The following is a 25,066-nucleotide window of genomic DNA, read 5'->3' on the forward strand; positions in this document are numbered from 1 at the left end:
CAGAGTTAATTTAAACCTTAATTACAGGCTTTTGCTGACACTTCTCTTTTCTCTTGGTCCCTAGGGATGGGCCAGACCAAAATTCTCCTCAGCTGGGAGTGTTCAGCGGGAATACAGCTCTTGAGACAGCTTATAGCTCAAGCAATCAAGTCCTTCTCAAGTTTCACAGTGACTTCTCCACTGGAGGGTTCTTTGTTCTCAATTTTCATGGTCAGTTCTCCTCATCTTACAAATCGTGCCTGTGAGATAGAGGCCGCGTGTGGAGCTTTAAAGGGATATTTTCTGCCTACTGATGTTAAAATAAATTAGACTGGTTTAATTGGCATGATATTTTCATTTAATAAAAACCTCTAGAGTAACAGTCTTTATTATCCACAGCCAAATGAGTGTTAAATATTTAATATTGAGTTACTTGGTTTTTTAATATTTCAATGGGGGAAAACTCTGCCCCACTTAACCCTGGCCATGCACTCCTCTCTAAGTCCTAAGGACTTCCTGGTGTTAAGAAAACCCAGTGGTATCCTAATCTCCCGTTGAGAATATTTTAGCTGCTTAGAGACACGAGACATTTTTCTACTTGGAACTTTGAAACTCTTTCAGTGTCTAGTTATATAGTTAACGAGTCAGAGACCCGGAGAGTGGACGGTTAAATAGCATATGTTTATTTAGGATTATTTAGATTCATTTTCACTTTGTCACACACTTATTCCCTGGAAAAGGGGCAGAGGGACAGCCTTTGATTTTAAAGAAAGTAGTGAGACTTCTAGCTGTAAAATACTTGGGCAAAGAAAGGGGAAAGGAAATGAAGAAGGGAAGTAAGTGTTCGTGACATACAGGGGAATTGTTCTTCATTTCACATTGAAGGCCTGTGTCTCAGAAACTGAAAAGCCATTTGGCTTAGGGAAATGCTGCAGAAACTGTGGCCTCCAACTCCCATCAGCCCGAGCAAGTGTAGCCAGTGGAGAAGGATCATGGGACTTGTAATCCAACAACCTCTGCAGGACTACAGGTTCCCCATCCCTGGTTTAGGGTATGAGCTGCAAACATGCTGATACTGCCCCACTGCTACAGTGAATCTGCTGACCCAGCTGTGACTAGTTAGAGTTGTTGCAATGGCTCCAGCTCAGTAGCTGTAGGCTGTGATAACTTGCTCTCAGCTTGGATCTGTTGCAAAGGCTCCAGTCAGACACAAGCCATGCTAGTTGTTATGGCATGGTATGTTGGTTGTGTAGTCAAGCACAGTTCCCACCCAAACGATTTTTTAAAATACTTATTGAGATTTGTGCAAAGTGTCATGGACTGGTTGGACGCAAAGGAATGGTGGGAGAACCAAGGGAAGAAGGCTTAGAGCCCAGGGAGTGGTGGTGGAATGATGATGAGTGGTCAGAGGAAGAAGACTGGGAAGAGGTGGTGTTGGACATTGAAGTGGTAACAGGGCTTAGTGAGCTGGGAGAGTCTGTGGCAGAGAGAAGTCAAGAAGCTGAAGCAGGCAAGGAGGGAGGTCAAGAGGCTCAGATGAGCCAGGCTGGTGAAGAGTCACGGATATCTCCAACTCTTGTTGTGACAAGCTCCCCGTCCCCCCATCTCCCAGAACCAGGAGAGGCATGAAAAGAGCAGAAAAGAGATTGGCTGCACACCTGTGCAGTCTCTGATTTCTTGGAAATATCCCTGGAGAGGAGGAGACCTAGACAGTTGTGGGGAGGTGGGAACCTTCAGTCTCAGCAACTTGCTTTCATGTAGGAAGTACCACCAGGAATGAGTTACTGTGCTCATTCGGCCTGGCACTCAGCCAAGACTGTGGATATCATATTTTCACTAATAAAGAGCTAACTCCAACTTTGTGTGATTACTGACCAGCATGCTCTTTGACACAAAGGCATGCATTTATGGAAGTAGCAGTGCCACTCCATTTAGGAACATTGATTCATATTCTCAGCAAGCTATGAATAAGAGCTTTCGCTTGGCTTCCAAGCCTTCCGCTGTACCCGTGTTGCACACCTTATTAAACCATAGGTTTCTTTCCGGCTTCCCAGTCATAGTTTGTTTGCAGCGACCAAGCTGAGTGCTGTTTTCCATGTAACACAAAACCAGCCTCAATTTTGTTTCCTCCCTGATGCCGCTAAAGGTTAGCAGGGGAGAGGGAAGGAGGGACTTGCAAACTTTTGAGCAGCATGCGCCACCGCACTGCTTATTCACATTAAAGCATAGTTTAAAATAAACAGTTGTTCAATGTGACATGTGAACCAGCTTGAGGACAGTTTCACAACTGCCAGCTTGTAATGAGGCTTTGTTATCAAAGAGATACTAATGCAATTTTGCTTTGATTTTATAGCGTATCAGCTGAAGAAGTGCCAGCCTCCGCCAACAGTTCCACAAGCTGAATTGCTTACAGAAGATGACGATTTTGAAATAGGTGATAATTTTTCCTTCCGTTGATAAACCGATACATCAGTTCTCTGTCCAGACCTTTGCACAAATGATTTTGGTGGTATTCCTGAATACGATTTGTTTGAATTAGTCTTGGGTGAAATTTATTTATTTGAGTAAATTTATTTGCAGTAGTCGTAGGTTTAATTTCACAGATCTTATGAAATATGCATAGCTGTTGCATAAAAGTGCCTGCTGGATCAGGCCAATTGCCCACCAAGTCCAGCCAGATCCCTGTTGGAAGCCAGTAAGCCGGACCTGAGCACAACAGGAACTTGTGTTTCCCAGCAGTTCATATTCAGGGCTTATTCAGTGAATGCCTCTGAATTCATCTATATCCAGTGGAGGTAGAATGTAGGTATCTTGGCTAACAGCCCGTAATAGTCTTGTCCTCCATCCCAGTTAAACATTTTTTGGGAAAGAGGTTGATGCTCCTTGCAGCCAGCCTTTGCCAATATGGTGCCCTCCATGCGCCTTTGACTACAACCTTCCTCAACCCTAGCACCAAAACAGCCATGATGGCTGGAGCTGATGGGAGTCGTAATCTAACATTTATGGAGGTCAGCAGGTTGGAGAAGGCTCCTTTGAGCAGTGCATTACTTAAGCAGAGTATAGTAATTCAAAAGCACCATTGGCTGGCAACTGCAGATACACTATTAGTTCAATTATTTCTAACACATGTATTCTGCAAGAGGTCTAAGTTGGGCTGCACAAAACTCCTACATTTGCCTGACCTCTGAACAGAAATGAAGGTGGACAGAGAAATCCTGGGACATTTGGGGGAGGGGGAGGAATCTATCTGAAAATTGAGTTGCGGGGTATGATTGTAATACTTAATCAACTGTTTTATCATGTGATCAGAGAACATGCCTTTCTTTTCTTCAGTCTTTCTGCTTTTGAAATGAAGCCATAGCTTGGCAACAGAGCACTCAGCAGCATTGTTGCTTCATTCATGGGAAATGAGACTACTAAAGTCCTGGGAATGCTGTTACTCCAGTCAGATTGCAAGGCCAACAAGCTGGAACATTCACAAGGCGCAGTTTCCCCAGTGCATGGCAACCACATTTGTCAGGCACTCTGCAGTTAAGCTGTGGCTTCATTATAAAAGGGGGAGGGGGAAAGAAGAAGAAAATAAAGGGGGCAGCCCTTGGACAATCTTGTGAAAAAGTAACTAATGCCAAACAACACCCTAAATCACTCCCACTCTTCAAAAACAAATCTCTTTTTCTTTCTCCCTTTCTTCGGTAGGCATTTGGCCTTGCCAAAGACTCCAATAATTATTGCTAAAACATTTACATGTGAACGTTTGTGCAGTGCCAGGCTTGGGACTCATACACAATGTGTGGGTGGGTGAAAGAAAACAAAAGTTGTTGGGGGGGGAGTTAGTGGGAGGAAGCACAGATAGCTGTTAAGAGCACTTTCTTAAAGGTTGTGCAGACACTTTAGCGCAGAGGAAGTATGAGGAACAGAACAAACGTTTTGCCAAACTGTTTCACTAGGGACATGTATTTCAGCAGGAAAAATAAGATTAAAAAGCAAGAGCATACAGTTTAGCTGTCATTCTGGAGTGTTTGGCGATCAGAAATTCTTTTACTCTAATAAGTGGCATCCATTTTAAATCCACCACTTAAAGTCCCATTGAAATCAATATGAAAAGATAGTCATGACTGACTTGTCCCATTTTTTTGGGAAGTAATTGTGATTCTAAATTAGTCTGCATCCTACCCTATACATTTGGAGTCTTCTCTCATTGTTTCATTCAAACACACCTGTAAACATATGGCATAAGTAAAACTGAATTATCATTCATGACTGCAATATTATTTCCCTCACTTCTTCTCCATATAGATAATTGGTCAAATTTTCTGTATATCATCCTTGATATTTTTTTTCATACTCTGATTTCCTATACTGTTTTACTATATTCAATTGCCCTTCTATTTTGATGTGTTTTGTGTATTTTCTCCCCCCCCCCCCACTTTTTGGTCATAGTAATAAACCCGTGGACCCCTCTTCTCAGGCATCTTACAATATATTTTCATTTGCTTTTATCTGCTGTTTTAGTTAGGCTTTGAACAGCAATCTTATTTTTAAAACTTTTTATATTGTATTTTTTTTAAAAAAAATGAACACTGCCTTGAGACTTTGTTGTCCAACGTGGGATAGAAGTATCAAAAGGATATAAATGTGCAGTCTAAATTTCTGCGTTACAAATTATTTCAGGTGACTTTGCCAAGTACAAGTGCCATCCTGGCTATACATTGGTTGGCAATGACATGATGTTCTGCAAACTTAAAGCACAACTCCAGTTTGATGGTTCTCCTCCATCTTGTGAAGGTATGTATGCATCAATGGTATTATATATTGGTATTATGCTGGTGTTTTCATTCACTGTGCTTCATATTTACATTTATTTTGATTCAATGAAGTATTAAGAATGAAAAGTTATGACCAAACATTGAAAATTGTTTTCTGTTTTGAATGTTCAGAATACATCCCAGCTGCATCCCAGCATGCATATCAGTACAGACCCTGTAATCCAAAACAAATGTTTTTACAGAGCGATATTACCAGACTGTGGGATGGACAAAGCACTTTTTATATACCTGTGGATGTATGCAACCATAATTTTAATGCAGGGATGCAAAGTTACTTGGTTGCTAGGATTGTAAATTACCTAGAAAAGAGTTTGTGATGCAAGTAATAAGAAGAAACAATTATCTGTGGGAATGGGTGAATAGTACAAATTTTGGCACTGAGTGGGTGTGGGAGGGAGCTATGTGAATGAAGTAGGAAAAGCTGAACAAAGGCTGGGAAGCGAGATTTCTCAACCTGCCAATTGAATGGAGAACTGCAGCTCTAATCAGCTTTGGGGACCAAAACCAGGTAAATGGAGCACTGAACAGTGACAGGTTGTGGGATGCGGTGTGTGCTGTAGTTTCTCCTTTCAAAGATACTGGTAGCATATTGCACTCTAGACCTAAACACCCTTCAGCGACATATACTGAATACCACACTGAACACCTATGAAGGCTACTAAACCAGCCTTTCACTTCTTTGCGTCTTGTGGCCAATTGTTCCTAATTACTCTGGTGTGAATTCTCCAGGCTTTGTTTGATATTCTTTATTTTGTTCTTTGGCTTTCCATTCTACACCCTCCACCCCCCCCCCATACAAAGTTTTCTTTTAAGATGTAATTTCTGCCATAGTATTTTCGGATTCTGGCTGCGTGCTGGAAGAACTTAGGTTTGGGGTCAACTGGAAACAAGGGAGTGCCTGACCTACGTCAAGGAGTAACTCCCCCACTGGATTGCACCTGGGGAGTGCTGTGGCTCCTTGCCCCCACCTGAGCATCCAGACAGAAGCATCTCCCATGGATCCCTTTAATGGGATTGCCCCAATTTGGAGGGGCCAGACAGAGATTACAACCTCCCGCACACCCAAGAGCAACATGCAACCACAATATATAAATATAGGGAGGGAGGGTGAGAGATCCAACGAAAAGTGGCTGCAGTGCAAGACACAGGCCTTCGCTATATACCAGAGCCCACTCCCTGGTGATCTGCCCTCACGCCCGCTCATAATTTGCCAATTGAGCGAGTGGGCAGGATCAATTTCCTAGGCAGCAGACTCAGCATGGAAGCTTCCATTGCTGCCTGGGAAACTGTCCCTGGGGCTTAGCACAATGTGACTTCCTGTCCTCCTCCTGCGTGTGCTCTGTGTTGTCCTGAAATCTGTTCTGGAGAGATAGGTAAAGGTAAAGGGACCCCTGCCCATTAGGTCCAGTCGTGACTGACTCTGCGGTTGTGGCACTCATCTCGCTTTAGTGGCCGAGGGAGCCGGCATACAGCTTCCGGGTCATGTGGCCAGCATGACTAAGCCGCTTCTGGTGAACCAGCAGCACACGAAAACGCCGGTTATGCCAGAGTGGTACCTATTTATCTACTTGCACTTTGATGTGCTTTCGAACTGCTAGGTTTGCAGGAGCAGGGACCGAGCAACGGGAGCTCACCCCATCGCAGGGATTCAAACCTCCAACCTTCTGATCGGCAAGTCCTAGGCTCTGTGGTTTAGACCACTGTGCCACCCGCGTCTGGAGAGATTGGTAGAACCCCCAAAACAGATTTAGGGTGTGTGCAGAGGGAAGAGAGAGGGAGACGGTTCCAATTTGCTTAGTGCTGCAACTGAATGCAACTCCTAGTTACAGACTGAACATGTGGTACATTAAAGGAATGAGAGACAGAAAATGTTCCCAGCTCCAATGCATCTACTTGCTTCAGCAGGGTTGGTAGCAGTTCAAACTGCTTTGTGCAGCAAGTTGCTCAGTGAGGAGCCAGGCCAGAGATAGTACATAGATAAAGTCAGGTAGTATTCCCTGTGAGTGATGTCCCTCCATTGCTAAGGAGCCTGAAAGGTTCAGTACACTACAGCTTTTGGCCAGCACTTTCCTCTGCTATTAAAATGTCACAGGCAATGAAGTGCCCGGAGCCAAAGGTTTAGATCTTAACTAAATTTCAGGTAGGAATGTCATTTGAGCAGAACTATTTGTGCTTTTCCAAAAATCTGCTCTGGATGGCTGGTGGACCCCCAAAAGTAGAATTAGACACCATTGGGAGGTGGGTTTAGGAGGAAGACAGAATTGGCAAAAACGCCATCTTTCCCCCTTCTGCCAGCAGGCTCCTCCACAAGAACCCCTTCCGTTTGTTAGGATCCAAGCCAGTGTTTGAGACTCAAGGGCAAGAGACCTCTATCACTTTACAGTGGCACCCAACCCTCCCCCCTCATTATTTATTCCCATTATTTGGAAGTGTAATGATGAGTGATGAAACATTAATGCTCCTTTCCTAGACATCTGTGTCCCTTTCTTTGATCATGACATATATCAGTCTTGTGAAACATTTACCTTTACAGTTGAACATCTGAAGTTTCTTTCAAGTAATGAATAGCCAATTAGATATGCCAACCTGCCTGTGTCTAGAGGACAGTTTTTAGGTCAATCTTCTCTGTATTTGGAATGCTTTGATTATTAAACACACACACATATTGTGCACCAGATTTTCCCAGTTCTTATATGTTATTCAATAGGCCTGTGATGGCACCATCAATCATTTTCCTTTTATATAATCGCTTATTATCCATTACTTCACTGGAAAATGTTCCAGGCACATGCACCTAATCAGGACATTCACTTTAGGCAGACATGGACACTCGGGTAAGCACAGAGTTTGCTGTGAATGTAAATGATTTTTCTGTGTTGAGGACTTTCTTCTGTTTACCATTATAATATCTGCTTTTATAAACCAGTAGCCCTGATACTCTAAATTCCTTCTGAACTGCATCCTGATGGAATTGCTGTGGTCATGACAGGCAGTGGTAGATAGTTTCCTTAATAAATAAGTCTTCCATTCTTCTTTCAACATGTTATAAATTTCAAAAGTGGATTGAAGGTCTTTCTTTGTACCTGTTTAAAAAAATGAAAATATGGGGGAGTAATTGTTTTCTATTTCTCTCTCTCTCTCTCTCTCTCTCTCTCTCTCTCTCTCTCTGTGTGTGTGTGTGTGTGTGTGTACGTGTACTTCTCTCTTCCCTATCCTTCTGTTTTACAGCACAATGCCCAGCAAATGAAGTCCGCACAGATTCATCTGGAGTAATCCTTAGTCCAGGATATCCGGAGAACTACCCAAACTCACAAACTTGTTCCTGGACTCTTAAAGTGGATCCAAATTATAATATCTCTATCTTTGTAGAAACATTTCAAAGTGAAAAACAGTTTGATGAGTTGGAAATCTTTGATGGTGAGAAGAATTCTTATTGACTGAACTAACAAAATGTGTATACACCTTAATTGGAGTAAAGATCTTGTAACAATTCATAACTTGGGTCCAAGGTAATTTAGGAACCGGCCGAACCCTTATATCGCAGCTCAGTCGCTGAGATCATCTGCAGGAGCAGCACTGGTCATCCCATGAGTTGGCAAGGCTCATCGGATAACAACGAGAAATTGAAACTTTAGTGTCATCAGCCAAGTATTGTGAATTCTTCTACCGGTACAGATTCAGCAGGCGCTTTCTGTTTCAGCTTTACATTTAAAAGATGAGGTTGCTGAGGGTCTCTCCCCACCCCCACTTTTCCTCTAATAAAAAAAATCAAAACCTTGCCACTCTTCAGGCAGCAGCTTGAGACCCTTCAGCATTCCAGCAGTATCCATGGGACAATCTGTCCCAGGAACACTGCTGCATTGCTGCAGATGGCCAAGCTACTGCTTGAAGTAGTTACATTTTTTCTTCATTTTTTAAGCGGAAATAAGAAAGATACGCACACCCATTTCATCTTTAAGAAGACTGCCGTCAAGCCCAAAACAAATTCTTATAATGTGCCCCTCTCTTCCCAAAGATTAATCCAATCTTCAGAGGGCACCTCACCTCCCCACCCATGTTTTCTTTTACATGAATGAAAACACAGACTGTAAGATTAAAATATTAATGCATACAGATTGGTTTATCAGAATTTTTGTAAGTTTCAGAATTCCATAAAAAGATTTCTTAAAGATATTCTTTGTCGTCTTCATCATCATGATGTCTTTTTTCCTGCAGGTTCTTCTGGACAAAGCCCTTTGTTGGTTGCGTTGAGTGGAAATCACACTGGGCAGCTTAACTACACAAGCAAATCCAATCAGTTGTATCTGCGTTGGTCAACTGACCATGCAACGAGTAAGAAAGGATTCAAGATACGTTATTCAGGTTAGTAGCCATAACCTTGGAGGCCATAATGTTGGAGGGGTGGCCAACTTTCAATATAGCTCTCAAACTGGAAAAGTTTAGCCAACCTTGTATAGGTGGATGATTAATTAGTAGTAGCAACGATAGTAGCATAAAACTTTGCTTTGTATTGGATTCTGCTGAATGCTTCCAGCACCTTCAATAAGAAACTGTGGTGGAAATACTCTCACTGCCCTGGGATCTTTTTATAATGGGCAGTATATAAATTGAAATAATAATAATATTTTGCTACAAAGAAGACAAAATCCCTGCATTGTTAAGACTAGTCATGCATGTGGGTAAAATTCCTTCTGAGTCCTGTCAACTGATAGCTAGCATTTGTCAATCAGAAAGTAACAAACACTAAAACTAGGGTGGGAAAATTCTCCAATAATGTGGTTTAGTAATTTTATATTCAAGATATTTTTATTCTGTCCTTCCTCCAAGAAACTAAGGAAAGCATACTTCTACAGCCATCCACCTTGCTGCTCATTTGAACCTCACAATCGCAAGTGGCCCTGTCAGAGAGTTGCCTGGCTGTGGAGATTTGAACCAAGGTCTCCCCAACTGCAGTCTAGCACTCCAAGCTAAATGCTATGCTGAAACAACTTGCTGGCATTCTCTTCCTCACACTGATTGGTATATGATGAATCGGGGGCTCAAGTGCATTTCTATAGACTGTGCTGTCTTCACTCTACATGGAAACTTAACTACAGGGTGTATACATATTTTACACACACCAGCTATTTTTTTTTTAATTAAAAAATACTTTTTTGAGTTCATGTCCGCAGTAAATCAGAATGACCCAGAAGAACAATATTTCATTGTTGAATAAATATCCCCCTTCTCTCTTTCACAGAAGAGAAAGAAGAGCATATGCTTCTGTGAATTTTCAGAGGAAATGTTATTGGCCATTATTAACTTTAAGGGTACAAATACATTTTGACTTTGTAAGTGGGCAAGCCACCTTTGGAGAACAGCTCACAGTAAACCTTCTCCTTTATTTCGCTGACAGCACATCTTGAAAGGCTGCATAGTTCTCCCCATGTCTGTTAAGTTTCACATCTGATGTAGGAGAGACAGCCAGCATGAGAAAGGAATAACAGTGAGCAGCAGAGTAAGCAATTGGGCCTGCATCTTAATAAGGGAAGGCAGCAGCATGAAAAATGGGAAAAGAAACCAGGGGCTCAGAAAGGCTATTGATGCTATGGCAGCTGTGACTGAGCCAGTAGGCAGCCTCACAACTATCAGCCTATTGTAATGATTTACTGCCTCCCTGCTTCCCTCCTTGTTCCTCCAACCATGACTTTGCACAAGGTTTGGCAAGTAGCAGATGTCCGGAAGATTCTGCAGAGTTTGGTGAGGTTTTCTTCTGTGATGCCTTCCAAAATGGGAGATATTGCAGAACGGTAATCCTTCTCATTTTTGCTGCCAGAAATTACCCACAGAGATGCAAGCAAGTCTACACAGTGTGGGCTACACAGTGGTCTAAGGAAAGCAAATATTTTTCTGTCCTTGGCCTTTCCGACCTTCCAATGACCAATACAGTCTTGTTTGGGAAACTGCCTTACTGAAACTGTCTGGCCATCAAGCTCATTATTGTCTATACCAGCCTTCTCCAACCTTGTGCCCTCCTGATGTTGTTAGATGCCAGCTTCCATCAGCAATAGTCAGCATGGGATAAGGGGAATTGTTGTCCAATATATCTAGAGGACACCATATTGGGAAAGCCTGGTCTACCATGATTTGGAGTAGCTCTCCAGGGTTTAAGACTGAGGTATTTCCCAGCCCTGGGCTATTCTGTCATTAAACCTGAGACTTTGTCTTCTATGACTGAGCTATAGTTTTTCTGAATGATTTCTATCAGGGCTGCTTGTATTTGTACTGTATTTCAGTGTATTTATTTATTTCCATAAAATTTATATACCACTTGATTGTAAAAAAACAAAACAAAAACATTTAAGCTGTTTACAAAAGATAAAACAGAAAAAATACACCTCTAAAACATACAAAGGTTAAAATATTCAAACAAGGTTAAAAATACCTCAGATTTTTATACATTTAGGTATCCTTGTCTAAACAGGAATGTGTTTAGCAGATTCCAAAAAGGGTACAGTGACGGCACCTGCCTCAAGTCAGTATCTCTATGCCATTGAAACTGCAAAATTTAATACATTCCCTTTCAAGTTTCTCATTTATATGACTAAGAACATAAGCATGAAAATATGTAGGTAATATCTGGTATAAAATCCTTGCAAGCCAGAAAGGGAGAAGGACTTTCCATCCATGATTAGGGCTTGGGGGTTACCTGTTACCAAGGATGGAAATTACCGTAAGTGAGCTCCATAGCACTTGGCTGAAGCACAACAAATTATGAAGATTCCCCACCCCCACACACAAAAAATTACAATTTACATAATTTATGGAGCATTCCTAATTCTCATCTGGGAGCAGTGGAGTCACTGCCATATCCCAACCCCAAGTGCTCATGTCGGCTAGAGTGGAACTTATGTTTGCATGTATGGGGCTAAGAGTGGGTTGCGATGCCCAGATCATGCCCATTGCCAGTAGCTGGAGCGGCTTAGGTGCCCACCAGTTTTTTGCTGGCCCAGCTCCCTTCCTTACCCCCTCCTTATCCCAGAAACACCTGCTGGCATTAGCAAAAGTGCAGAAGAGGCCTCCCACTACTGGAGCCTGGGGGAACCATGCTGAGCCTGGCAGAGGGATACCTTGGCTACCCACAAACCCAGCCCAGAATGGTGAATCGAGGGTTTGAAATGCTTCATTTTCTAGGCTATAGAGTCTGGTTTTTATTTTAATTTTCCTAGGTGCAGAGTATATACACAGTATTGTATCCATGCATGAATGCTTTTAGGACAAGAAAGTCCATCTTGTATATGTATACATAACTTCTCACTGGATTCAGTGGAGCTTACTTCCAAGTAAGCACACTCGGCAGCATTTTCCTAACAAATGTTCATGTGCAGAATGGCGGGGCCTTGAAAAGTTTAAGCAATATGCCAGTCTAAATGACACGGTCTTGTCTGAAAGTTTTGCTGTGCTATTGTTAATGTGTGGCACTAGAGGCCGAGGAGATAAACATGAGAGTTTTTTTAGTTTTCCCTCAGGCTGTTTACTGTGTTGCTCTGACAGCCCTCCTGCATAGGCAATGTCACTGTATTATGCAGGCAGTTACTGACTGTTGTTTAGAACAGACTTTTTTTTTAATATAGAAGGAGGGAGGAGGGAACCGAAATGACAGAAGGCTATTTGAAGTCACGCAAAAAGTGTAAGATGGAGGGTGGGAATGAAACTATTGTTGATATCAGAGCCTGTTACTGTGACATTTCCTAATTCAGAATAGTGAGAAAATGTTTCTATTTCCTTAGAATGAGTTTTATGACCATGCTTACATAAGAAGACAATCCTATACACAACAGAAGCGGGAGAAACTTAGGCTTGGGGGCTGAATTCAGCCCTCCATTATGACTTCTCTGGTCCTCAGTAGAGGCAAATCTAGGAAGGTAGGAGTGGTGCAGCTGCATTGGACGCTAAGCCAAGGAGGGTGTCTTCTCAAAGCCCAGTAAGCTCTTGCCCAGCTTTGGGAAGGTGTGTGAGGGCTCTTACAGGGTCATCGGGTCCTCTTGCCTCCTTCCCAAAGCTGTGCTGCCAGGCAAGCACTTAACTGGGCTTTGGGAAAGAGGTAAGGGGGCTACAGGACCCTGCCAGAGCCTCGTGCCTCCTTCTCAAAGCCCAGCTGAAGCTGGCACCACAATTTCAAAGTCTGCTATTCCCCCCCCCATTGGAACTATTGGTTTTATGCATAAGTAATTTATGCAAATATAATCAATTAACTAAAACTGAAATTATTACTTGATTGATTAAGATGCCTTTAACGTTTTGGTCTGCTCTAGATAAGGGGAAATTTGTGCAAACAAGCATGTTTCTTTGTGTCTGCGTGTATTGGCTAAACAACTGAACGTGCAAATGGGTGCCGCCCCCTTCTTTTGTGGCACTGCAGTGCTCCATACAACACTCTGAGCACTGTATGTCCATAAGGAAGAGCTCCTGGAATCTGTTTGGGGATCTGGAGAACAAACACAGCATAGACTCACCTGCATCTCCCCAGTCATCTAATTAGCATCATTGCTGGTGTGTTGTATGACTTGCATCCAGTTCTGCAGCTCACGCAAGGGAGCTTGTGCGAGGAGAATTCCCCATTCTGGCCTCCCAAATGCATGCTCTGTGCCGCCGCCCTCCCAAAAGCCTTTCCTGAGAGGCTTCTCCCTTGTGTGAGCAAACCCCAAAGATCTGATTACACATAGCCCAAGATACTTGATGGGGGTTTGTAGGGGCAGAAAGTCCTCATGCAGCAGCCCATTAGCTCACCTTCATACAATAGGGCCATTGAACACTTTCACACTGGAGCCTTAAACAAATGTTTGCCCAAAGCACTTTGAAATGCAAATGTAAAAACTTAACATTTGAATTAGAATGGCTTCTTCTAATTTCTATTGCACATCAACAATGATCGAAGAAATTGTACATGAGAGGCTCAAAAGCATATTACATTTCACATGCAAAGATATCCTGCTGCTTACTTACAGACAGTTGAAATAGGTTTTCAGTTTAGTATTATTCTCTAAGTGCCTTTCATATGGATTCTGATTGTGAGGCTAGAGCCTGAGTTCATGGGTTTTCAAGCCATAACCAAACATCACATTTTATTTAATTGCTTCTTTTATGCTTCCCCCTATAGCTCCTTACTGCAGCTTAAACCTTATTGTGAAGAATGGTGGAATTGTAAATAAAACCAGGGGTACAGCTGGCAGCACCGTTCGCTATTATTGTAAACCTGGATATAGAATAATTGGCCATAGCAATGCAACTTGTAGACGTCACCCAAATGGCATGTATCAGTGGGATTTCCCTGTTCCGCTCTGTCAAGGTAAGATCCTGTTTCTTAACAACACATGCACGCACACACACAAATTTGAAATTATGGTGGTATCACAGATTTTTGGAGTGGAGGAAACCCTGACCCTTAGTCTTTGTTTCTTACACCTACCCATTTATGGCACCTAAGCATGAATAGAAAGCCTGCTGTTATGTAGAACTGCCTCCACTGATTCTGCTGACACCCATTTCACATAAGAAACTGAATAGGAATGTTATGTTAATAAATAGTGAAAGATTAATGTGGTAATCTGAATGCCCAAGAGAAAACAGTCTTTTAACCGCAACAGCTTCTCCTGAAGAGACATGCATTTGAAGTCATTGTGCATTTTAAACTGCAGCTTGTCTCTTGAGCCTTGAGAATAGCATTCTTTCCTTGCACACTGTGGACATATACATTAAGAATATTTCATTTCGAGGGTACAATACGCCTCGTCAAATTATATATCGCCTTGAAGTCCTTAAGATAGCTCTGTGAGGTCGGCCACAATTCTTGTTTCCTTATATTGTAGATGAGTGACTTATGGTTTGTTTAAGGACACCTAGATTTGAACTGGCTGTTTCCTGGATCACATCTCGCTTGCTTTCAATTATGGCTATAGTAGAGATCTTCAGACATGTAATGGTCATCCCTCCCACCTTCAACCTGCTAGCACCCAGCCAAAATTCTTACACAAAAACACTTTAGCCTTAAGGAAAACAAATTATTTTTTAAAACCATCTAGCACAAGACATACTAACATATTTTTTTAAAATGGAGGATTCCCCCCGAGATCCTTTCATGATGTCTGTAGTACCAGTAATACTGATTCCATTGTGTTTAGTTTGTAATTAAATGCTAATATTGTACTTTAAATAGTTATTGAAATGTAATTTTAGAAAAAGGTGCTGTTACTTTCTGTTTCTCTTCTACAACAGTCTGCCCTCTCCCCCACCCCACCCCAGTTTTCATAAGAACACGTTTCTAACTTGGGTTAAGCTGTCAAGGTCAGGTGGTATTTTTCATTTCCCATCTTGTCAAGGGGCAACTCAGCTAATAAAGCACTTGCTGCTGCATAAAGGACTTGACTCCCTTCCAAGGAATAATAATTTATTGTTATTACTGTTACTTTCAGCTGCTGAAGCAGCAGAAACCTTCACAAGCAGCACTACATTGAAAATAATTATACCTGAAGAAAATAGCAGTGTCTACAGTTAAGGTTGCTGAAGCATTTCCATCATAATATCAATTTTCTAGCTTCCTAGTACTTGGTTTAACGTTTGCTTGTTGCTGGGGTTCTCCTTCCAACCTCATCCCTGCTCAAGTTTTTGGGAAGGAAGGAATGAGCATTTGGCACACCCACCCACCCCATATTTTTCCATCTATGAGACACCCCCTATTTTGGGGGACTCTGATTTAAGAAAATGGGGGGAGATGGCCCCCATGTATAAGACGCCCCCAAATTTTGGACACTATTTTTTAGGGGGGGACCCAGTCTTATACCTGGAAAATATGGTAAATCTCAATATGTATATATATAGAGAGAGAGAGAGAATAAAATATATAGAAATCATTATCATAACGTCTTTGCAGTTCTCCATAAGAGAATCCATTTGCACAGGCGAAGCGTATGGAACTGCATGGGATGCCAGAATGCCAATCAAATAATTTTGTAAATACTTGTTAGGAAATTACTGCAGCATGTGTAATTGTGCACAGAGGGTAGAGATTGCCCATACTGCTGCCACATTTTTTATTAAAACCATGTTTAAGCTATTCAGTCAATCAAAGCAACAGTACTAAATCAAAAATCAAAATAATTAAATGAATATTAAAACAAGTAACAAAAGTATCCAAAACAACCAAGAAAACAGTAGTCAGTGAAAGCTAGTTCACCCACTCATGTTTTGGATAGGTTTTGTCTTGAAAGGCTAGGTGAAGATACTAGACTAAGATTTACTTGTCTGCTCAGTAATTTTTTAAAAAAATTATTTGTTTTATGGTGGATCATGTTCTGTTTTTGTTGTATTTTCTTGCTGCTGTTGTTGTATATCTGCAATCTGTGTGGATGCAGAGCAATTTATAAAAGCTTAAAATAAATTAAAGAGCAGAAGGACAATTCAGTTTATAAGCCTGGCTATATTTTAAAGAAGCGCTTAAACAGGATTCTTTGGAGGAAGCTTTGTGCTTCAAAAGTATGGTGTGTTCACAGTCTGCGTTCTTACGTTGGTGTCCTGACTTTGGAACAGCCACCCCAGCACGTTTTGCAAGGGACCTACAGCATCCTAATTCATATTAGAGGAAGGAGCTCTTTACATGCACTACAGATTATTTAGGCTCTTTAAATCAAAGCCATTTTTGAATTGTGCCTTGAAACAAACTAGTAGCCAGTGACATCCTTAATGCTGAGGAGGTGTGCTTTCAAACTGATATGCTTTCAGTGAATTTAAATCAAACTTTCCGCTTGTTCGTGTTGTTTTAAACAACAGTGTCTATCTGCTTGCAACAGCTAGAAAGCACTATTGCAGGCTCGTTCAATACTGTGACTAAAAGTCCCTTGGAAATGACATTGTGTTACGATGTGAGGATGTAGCACATCGTAACACACGGCCACTTACAGAAGACTGTAAGCCAAAGATTTCGATGTGTATGATAAGCACCACATAAAAAGAAACAAAGAATCAAGAAGTCCTTTGATCACGTTGCACAAATGTAGGTTGGAACGACTCCTGTCTGGGAAAGGTTCGTGGACATCCAGTCTAATCTGCATTTCCACATTCTAATCTGAACATGATCTGGCAGATGCAGAATAGGGAGGTTTGCTCCAACTGCATTATTGAAATCCTATTACATAAGCTGCAAACTTTCATTCAAGAAAATAATTAAATGCTACAGTAGCACAAATAAACCCACTCAGGAAATAATTTATGCTGCCTTGAATTCATATTTGTACCTATATGTTTAACATCTTGATAAATTCCCACTTATGTACATAAACACAGTTTAGACGATTAAGTGACTCCTTCCAAGCTTTTGATAAATATATTTTCATTATAATGGAAATGGAAAACATAGCAAAACTATAACAAATGAAATGGTTGGTTTCCACCTCAAGCCGGAAAAAAGTTATACTCATAAGCAGCCCAGATCAGCATTTGAGCAAAGTGTATCTATACTGAGATCCATTATTCAAATATAAGAAGTACTCATGTTTTATATCTGTATCCATATTATTATATGTGACAATGCTGCCTTTGTGGGGGAAAATGTTTTATTATTGTTTCTTTTGTTATTAGGCCTCAGCACAATTATTATAAAGTGAGTCTCTTAGCAACAGTAATAAGATAAATGTGTAATGTATCTATTATTGTTATTATTTCCTGTACAGTTTCAGATTTGACAACAGTAATGATTACTTCCTGAGGCAAATAGCTTTTCCACTTTTCTTCCTCTTTTCAGCTGTATCTTGTGGTATTCCGGAATCTCCCGGAAATGGCTCAGTCTGGGGTAATGAGTTTATTTTGGGCAGCAGAGTGATATATGAATGTAATGAGGGCTTCAAGCTAGATTCTAGTCAACAAGCAACAGCAGTGTGTCAAGAAGATGGATTGTGGAGCAATAAAGGAAGGCCACCCGTCTGTAAACGTAAGTATAGAATTCAGAAAAAAACATGTACCCGTTTAGAAACTATATTTTACTTCTTCCCAGTAACAGTTAAGTACAATAGAATTCCTCCCCCCGCCCCAGTGAGATGGCAAATCTGAGTTGAATCTGAGTTTAGAAAGCTCTGGACAACTCCAGAGCAACACTTAGCACACCACCGATCAGTCTTCATCTCAGTTAACTGAGCCATAACATCCATTAGCTTCCAGAATGACATTGGGATGGGAAAGATATTATGTAAACACCACTACATTAATGTGGAGTTGGTCTGGTCTGAACCCGCATTTTACTCTCCTAGTCCTTTTTCCTGTTTGAAGTGGAAATGGAGGATTTACTTGTCATTGGTTACACTTTGTTGAAAATAGGCAAAATACCGTTCTTTTCCATAGATAAGGGTGTGTTTTTTTTAATAATTATGTTAAAAATTTGGGGTCATCTTATGCACTGGTAGTGCATAGGGGGGATGTGTGATTGGCGGCTGCTGCTGCAAGCCGGAGATTGTCTGCGGCTGTTGGGCAAGTTATTGGTGGTGGCGACATGGTCTAGTGTTGATTGGCTGTGGCTGCGGCAATTGGGCGGGCAACTGGCAGCTTCTTCCAGTGAGGGGACAGACGATAGGTGGTTCTTGTGATGCATGAGAGTGGCAGCGTAGGTCAGGCGGGTGAGCGATTTTCAGCAATCCCCCCGTATAAAAAGCTCATCAACTCTGGGCGACCCCCCCCCAAAGTAAAGCTCAACAACTATGGGCAATCTCCCCCCATATCCTTAATTTGGAGTCCCCCAAAATACTTTATACCTTATACCTGATGGCGTGTTATACACAGAAAAATACGGTAATTCGGTGGAACAAGTGTTCCTTAGCTCTTCTAGCTGGAGCTGGCTGTTTCATATGCAGATGATACAGATATGACTAATGGAGATGAATGAAGGTACTAGCAACCACAAACATGCTTAGCGGCGAAGATCTTTGAGCTAACAGTGGTTCTCAACCTTGGGTCCCCAGATGTTTTGGGCCTACAACTCCCATGATCCCTAGCTCACAGGACCAGTGGCCAGGGATGATGGGAGTTGTATCAAAAATATATCTGGGGACCCAAGGTTGAGAAAGGCTGAGCTAAGAGTTGATCTTGGAATTGGAAATTTTAGCAGTGGTGTTTAATCATGTCATTCCTGTCAGCAGTGAGTGGCAGACCCAACAAATTGTTGTGGGAAGCCCTAAGCCTCATGCAAACAGCTTGAGAAGTGATAGATCTGAGATCGAAAGGAAATTTCAGACACTGTACCTAGAATAATGCTGTCTTCTACGTATGCACCTCTATGCATCCGTGCAACACTAGCACTAGTAAACACTTTCTAATAACAGAAAGATTGTCGTCACTTCCAACTCTTCAGTTATATGATTCTATGAAATGTACACGTTACAACATGGTTTGGGGCCCTGGCGTCTTTTTCAAACTTTCACATCAAATACTTCTATTGGACCTTATCGTCCTCTTGATCTATGTCTCTTTGAGTCACACTTGTCCTAAGAAACCCAGACAATTCAATTGGAAAAGCAGAGATTGTAAGAAAGAAGTATTTCTTTTTCTTAATTGTTCATTGTCATTGCACAGTAACTACTGACCAGTCCCTCAAGAACTTAATGGCACGCCCAATTGCCAGTTTTCTTTATAAGAAACATGGTTGATATTTTCAGATTGCTTATTGGCTGCAGAGAGGGAAAAGGAAGAGACACCTTTTAAAATCTGCTCATTTCCCTTCTATGACCACTATTTGAAACCAGCATAATTATCTGTATTTATTGTATATCTGATTAATTCTGCTTCTTCTACAGAGGTTTTAAGGGATTTTTCTATAGTTTAAACATAGTTATGTTTGCTCAGTGCATTTGAATGAATTGGTTTGCATTGGGTGCTTACATTATTAAAACAGCTTTATTGTTTCCTTTTCCTTTCTAGAAAATATTTTCTTCACTTTCTAAGCTCTTTTCATAACTGTGTTATGACATTTTCCTTTCTGTGTTTGATAAACATGAACTTTCTGACATGCCATTATCATTTGGGAGATAACTATGCACAATTTATTTCAGCTCATAATTCAGTTTATTATACTGACACCACCTTTCTGCATATCAAAATGTGTTGTTGCATTTGGGATCACTCTTTACCCTCTTCATGCAGCAATCAAACCTTACATTTTCACCTCTTAAGAGCACCAAAGCCTACTTTTCAAAAAATTCAATGCAACAGGAAAATCTGTGTGATGGGTGTGCTAAAAATACTTTGACCAAACCACATAATGAAAGAAAACTGGACCTTACCTTTGCTTGATCCTATTTAGATTGTTTCTAATTAATGTATTACTTTGGTTTATTTTTCTAAACTTCCCTTAAAAATTCAGGGAAAGCTGGTTTGTGCATTTAATAAATAATGTTGCTACTAATGGACTGGTCATTATAACTGATTCTTACTTGAAAGAGAAGCCAGGGCAGCTTATTTTTAAATCATAAATGAAACCTATTTTGTGATGTTTAACACTTCTATTATCCAGATACTAGAGTTACCACAAAATATTGGATAACAGAAATTTGAAGGCAAATTTGGAGGTTTCTGCTTAGGAAAAAAAGCTGAGAAATGATCATGAAATGCTAAGAGACTTTTGATAAGACTCTCAAAGCTTCTCATGGGAAGAGAAGAATGGAGTTTTACAGACCCCTTAAGTTTATAGTGAATTCCTCCCAAGGTGATATCCAAGGTGAATTTCAAGATTTTGTCTTGGCTAAACTGCTGAGAGCTTTGGCAGGAAGATGAACGTATTTTGATAAACCAGTACAATTTGCCACCAGTTAGCTTTTATACCTCCGTGTCATAAAAAAAGGACATCCAAACCCAATATGTCCACTTTCATATAATACTTCTGGTGCATCTTTAATCTTTGCTGCACCTTCACATAAGTAGTAAGCGGTAAATGGTAATATGTGTAGAATTTGTTCTCTTGTCGGTTGCAACCCTTGAAATTAGTAGACGTCTAGTGAAGGAAATAGCTGGGCTCAGAAAAATTCATAATTACTAGATATACCAACAAAGCCTTGGGGGTTTGTTACACTAACCTCATAGAACATCACTATGAGCTCCTGATATATATTTTTTCTCCAGCTCGGATTGCGTTCTTATTTGCAGAAGAATTCCCAAGTTTACTCATCTTCTCGCCCAACCATCAGCCTGGCTTGATGTTCTAAATCCCATTTCCTCATAGCAACACTTACCTGGCTTGGACCATAGGGAGGGAAGTAGAGAGACCTGATAGTTCGCTCTCTCCTCCCTCTGGGACATTGGCAGTGCCAGTGAATAAAGGACTCAGTGCCAGATCAGTCTGAGTAATAAAATCAGCTATTTATCCCCCCCCTTTTTTTTAAAGGAAACAGTGTATTATTTTCTGAGCCACTATAATTTAACATGGAGGGGAGAGGGTAAAGTTACCTATCACTAGTACTTGGGTTAATTAGAAGTCCATTTCACAATCCAGTCAGCCCTTTGGGTGAGGTTTAAACCATTATTTTACTCTTTGAAGGCTGCAGTCTAGAATATAGGTTAGAGGTAGTTAAGTCTACTTAAAATTTAAATTGATGGGCCTTTTCTGTTCTGTATCTCCAGCACTGGCTACAAGGTGAATCTGATAGTTCTCCACCTATTCTGGAGTGACATACGTTTGTACTTTGAAATACTTTTTACCTCAGAAATAATCCTCTGTTTTGGCAGTGCACATGAGTGTTGGTGTAGGTAAATAATCTCATTCTAGTGATGTGACATATAATCATACTTGAAGGATGTAATTACATTTACTTCACTATACTTGGAAGCAGGCAGCAGTTAATACATATATCAACAGAAACAAATCAGCATAGAAAAGAGGACAACATTTTTCCTCTACATCTAGACAAATCTGACACCATCTCTGATTCAGATGCCATGTATAAAAATAGCAAGTGTCACTGGTGTCTGAGGTATAAGAGAGAGACTGATGGGTGTCTCAGTAATTTGTTCTAAATACAGCAGCTGTTAAGTAGGCCGTATTTTAATTCAAGAATAAAGCAGTTCTGATAAATCAGAGGAATTTGCTGCAAAATTAAACGGCACCGTGGCACAAACAGTTTTCTGTCACTTATATATTTAACGGCTTTGCATATTCTTTTTTTTAAAAAAAAAAATGCTATGCCATTACCATATTCTCTGCACATTTTATTTTTTCAGTGTGCAGAGAGATGTATATAGAAAGAGAAACAGATAGACAAAGAGGCACAAGGTCACATTGGTGATCTTGAGCCACTTGTTATTTCTCAGTTCATTCAGCACACATGTTTTGAGGGTAGTAAAGGGAGAAGAACCTTGCACAGCATCCTGAGCTCCTAAAAGGAAAGGCTTGGTGAGATGGATAGGTAGATCTAAAAAGTCACAGACTTCCAGCTGCCAGAAAATTCCTTCAACACCAACTGGAGAATGGAGAAGGTCTCAGAAGAGAGGATTTGGTCTGGCTTGCTCCCTGTCTCCCTATCAGCCCACCCAAATGATTGCTTATCTATCTCACCTATTCACCCTAAAGCCTCTGAAAATGCAGAGCCTTGAATGAATTATCCAGATCCCATAAAAAGCTGAAATGTCAGGAACTGAACTGAACCATAACATCCATTAGCGTCCAGAATGACATTGGGACGGGGAAGATATTATGTAAACACCACTACATTAATGTGGAGTTGGGCTGGTCTGAACCCACATTTTACTCTCCTAGTCCTTTTTCCTGTTTAAATTGGAAAGGGAGGATTTACTTGTCATCGGTTACACTTGGTTGAAAGTAGGCAAAGTAGGCAAAATAATTCAGTGGAACAAGGACCATTCGATATTCCTAGGTAAATAAGTCATCAACTGTTGTCTTTGACAACAGGGATGGAATTTTCCACAGGGACGCGCATTATAGATGTAAAGTATCTTTCTGTAATCTTTGAGGCATACTCCCCTATCACAAGAGTATTTGTGTTTGCCCCATGCTTAGAAAACAGTGAATCCCATCAGTTTTTTTACTTGCCCCATGCTTTCTATGTACATGTCAGAGCAGTTTTGCCTTTGCCCCACTGCTTTCCCCTAGAAAACCTGCTATTTGGTGATAAATCAGAGCAAACGGGAATCCACAGAAAACCCGATCGCCTTTTGCTGCAATTCAGCGCTAAATTGGCAGGACAAACGGAAGTATGGAAGAGCCCTTACTCCCACTATTCTCTCTAATGCGCCTGTTTCCTCCCGTATATCTCTGTTCTACTCTTCTAAATTTTATGTAGAATTTAGTTTTAGTATTCTGCATCTCTCTTCCCCCCCCCCCAAATTAACTTTCCTCTCTATCCCCCATACTCTTTGACAGGTTTGTGAGACTTTGCTTTTTTCCCTGCATCTGTTTGCTGATGGTGTTACCTGCCCTAAACCAATTGGACAGGATGGGCTATGGTGTTAGAATGTGTTTTCAGATAAGATTGCTAAGTATTTTGTAACCCCGCCCCCTCTGTCTTATGGTAATAGGTGTACATATACAAAGCATCTGAATGGAACACACAAAGCCTATTTTAAAAGAAATATCACACAGATTAAAGCTTGGTTAGATAAATGAAGCTTTTGGAAATGGCATCTGTGTTTCCCATTAGGTAGCAGTTTACTATTCCCTATTCAGTCTCTACTGAGCATAATATACTTTTGGCCATGATGCTAAACACATTCTGTGCCAACAAAACAATACAGGTTTTAGAGTGCCAGTGGGCTTTAGCTCTTGCAACTTGTTATTAATACATTCTTCTTTCTATGCAAACTGTACAACTTTGCCTCTTAATCAGACTTTGAAGAAAGTACCCATATTATAAAATTGGAACAGTACATTTCTCCCTCTTCCCTCATTTCTTAATTGAAACAGCCTCCCAGTGTTGGTGTTGAAACAAGTGTAAGATGCTATGCACCGGAATGTGCATTTGAGAAATGTTTATAGCATGCTCAATTTCACCAGGAAAAGTCTGCTGTCAATAGGATGGTGATTCATCTTCTGTGAAGTAATATTGGAAGGAAAGTGCTAATACTAAAGTGTCCTTGCTTCACAGCTGTGACTTGCCCCAGCATTGAGAGCCTGCTCTCAGAACATGTTGTCTGGAGACTGATTTCTGGGTCGGTGAATGAGTTTGGCGCACAAGTCATGCTGAGTTGCAGCCCTGGCTATTATTTAGAGGGTCAGAGACTCATGCTGTGTAAAACTAATGGAACATGGAGTGATGCTGATGAGAGACCAGTGTGCAAGGGTAAGAAACATTTATTTACACAGTGCTCAGTTCTGTCCAAAGATACAGCTTCTATTTTTCTACCAACACAACTTAAGTAAAGGAACTAATATCTGTTAATAGCTTTTCTGAAATATTTGAGGGCAATCCATCAAGAAGGTATGCAAACCTCGTTCAAATAAATGGGCCCTGCACCAAAACATGGCAAATGTAATCATACAGGATTATATATAATGTTGTCCTACTGCTGACAGGCAGTTCTTTCATCCAGCAGAGGCTTCTGTGGACCGAACATGGAGGTAGCCATTTTTGCTTAATATTCCCCCTTGTGTGTCTCCTCTGTCTGATCTAGTGGGTTGGAAGATCATTGAGAACAGTGTGGGAGGAAGTGTGGAGGTTTTGCAGGAGAAATGAGGAATTTGTGCAAATTGCTTTCCTCTACAATCTGCTCATGGAAGCTGTTGCTGTATCGCGAATGGAAGACTTACACTGGAGATGGCCTGTTTTTTAAAAAAAAGTTATGTCAATTTATTTTCGAGTGTAGTTATAGCAAATATTTATAAATATCTATGTCAGTTTGCTAGATGCAGTGTTCTAGAGCCCTGTACATGCACCAGTGCATACAAGATACAATTGGGCTCATGCACTTTGAGTAGAGGGGGCAATTTCACATGCATTAAGAAATATACATGCCTAACTGGGTTGTTTTTTTTTTATTGAAATGAACAAGGAAACTCTTGAGGATGTGAGAAAGGGCTACATATGCAGATCAGATCTTCACATCTGTAAGAGTAGTTTGTCTTGTACATATGACATGCATCATTTAATTAAATGAATTATTTGTCCATTCTCAAGAGCCTTTATTCAAATAAATTCATGTATTCATTGTTCCTATTACAGATTAAATTAATTGTGAATGGTGCCCATCAATTACATTCAACTGTAATTAGACAAACAAGCTAATTAACCATGGATTAT

General features: G+C 40.8%; 1 protein-coding gene across 4 annotated transcripts in view; it reads left to right on the forward strand.

The window, feature by feature from the left end:
- The window catches only part of CSMD1 (CUB and Sushi multiple domains 1), a 956,661-nt gene that overhangs the window by 871,969 nt on the left and 59,626 nt on the right, over nucleotides 1–25,066 (forward strand). For all 4 annotated transcript variants that reach the window (XM_081856635.1, XM_081856636.1, XM_081856637.1 and 1 more), the window contains 8 exons: nucleotides 65–210; nucleotides 2,333–2,413; nucleotides 4,651–4,764; nucleotides 8,034–8,222; nucleotides 9,021–9,167; nucleotides 13,945–14,133; nucleotides 17,581–17,766; nucleotides 23,915–24,109. In XM_081856635.1, the coding sequence (XP_081712761.1) occupies nucleotides 65–210; nucleotides 2,333–2,413; nucleotides 4,651–4,764; nucleotides 8,034–8,222; nucleotides 9,021–9,167; nucleotides 13,945–14,133; nucleotides 17,581–17,766; nucleotides 23,915–24,109 (1,247 nt within the window). The remainder of the gene's footprint in view (nucleotides 1–64; nucleotides 211–2,332; nucleotides 2,414–4,650; nucleotides 4,765–8,033; nucleotides 8,223–9,020; nucleotides 9,168–13,944; nucleotides 14,134–17,580; nucleotides 17,767–23,914; nucleotides 24,110–25,066) is intronic.

The sequence above is a fragment of the Podarcis erhardii genome (genome assembly GCF_964252035.2).
Source record: "Podarcis erhardii genome assembly, chromosome: 3".
Lineage (NCBI taxonomy): Eukaryota > Metazoa > Chordata > Lepidosauria > Squamata > Lacertidae > Podarcis > Podarcis erhardii.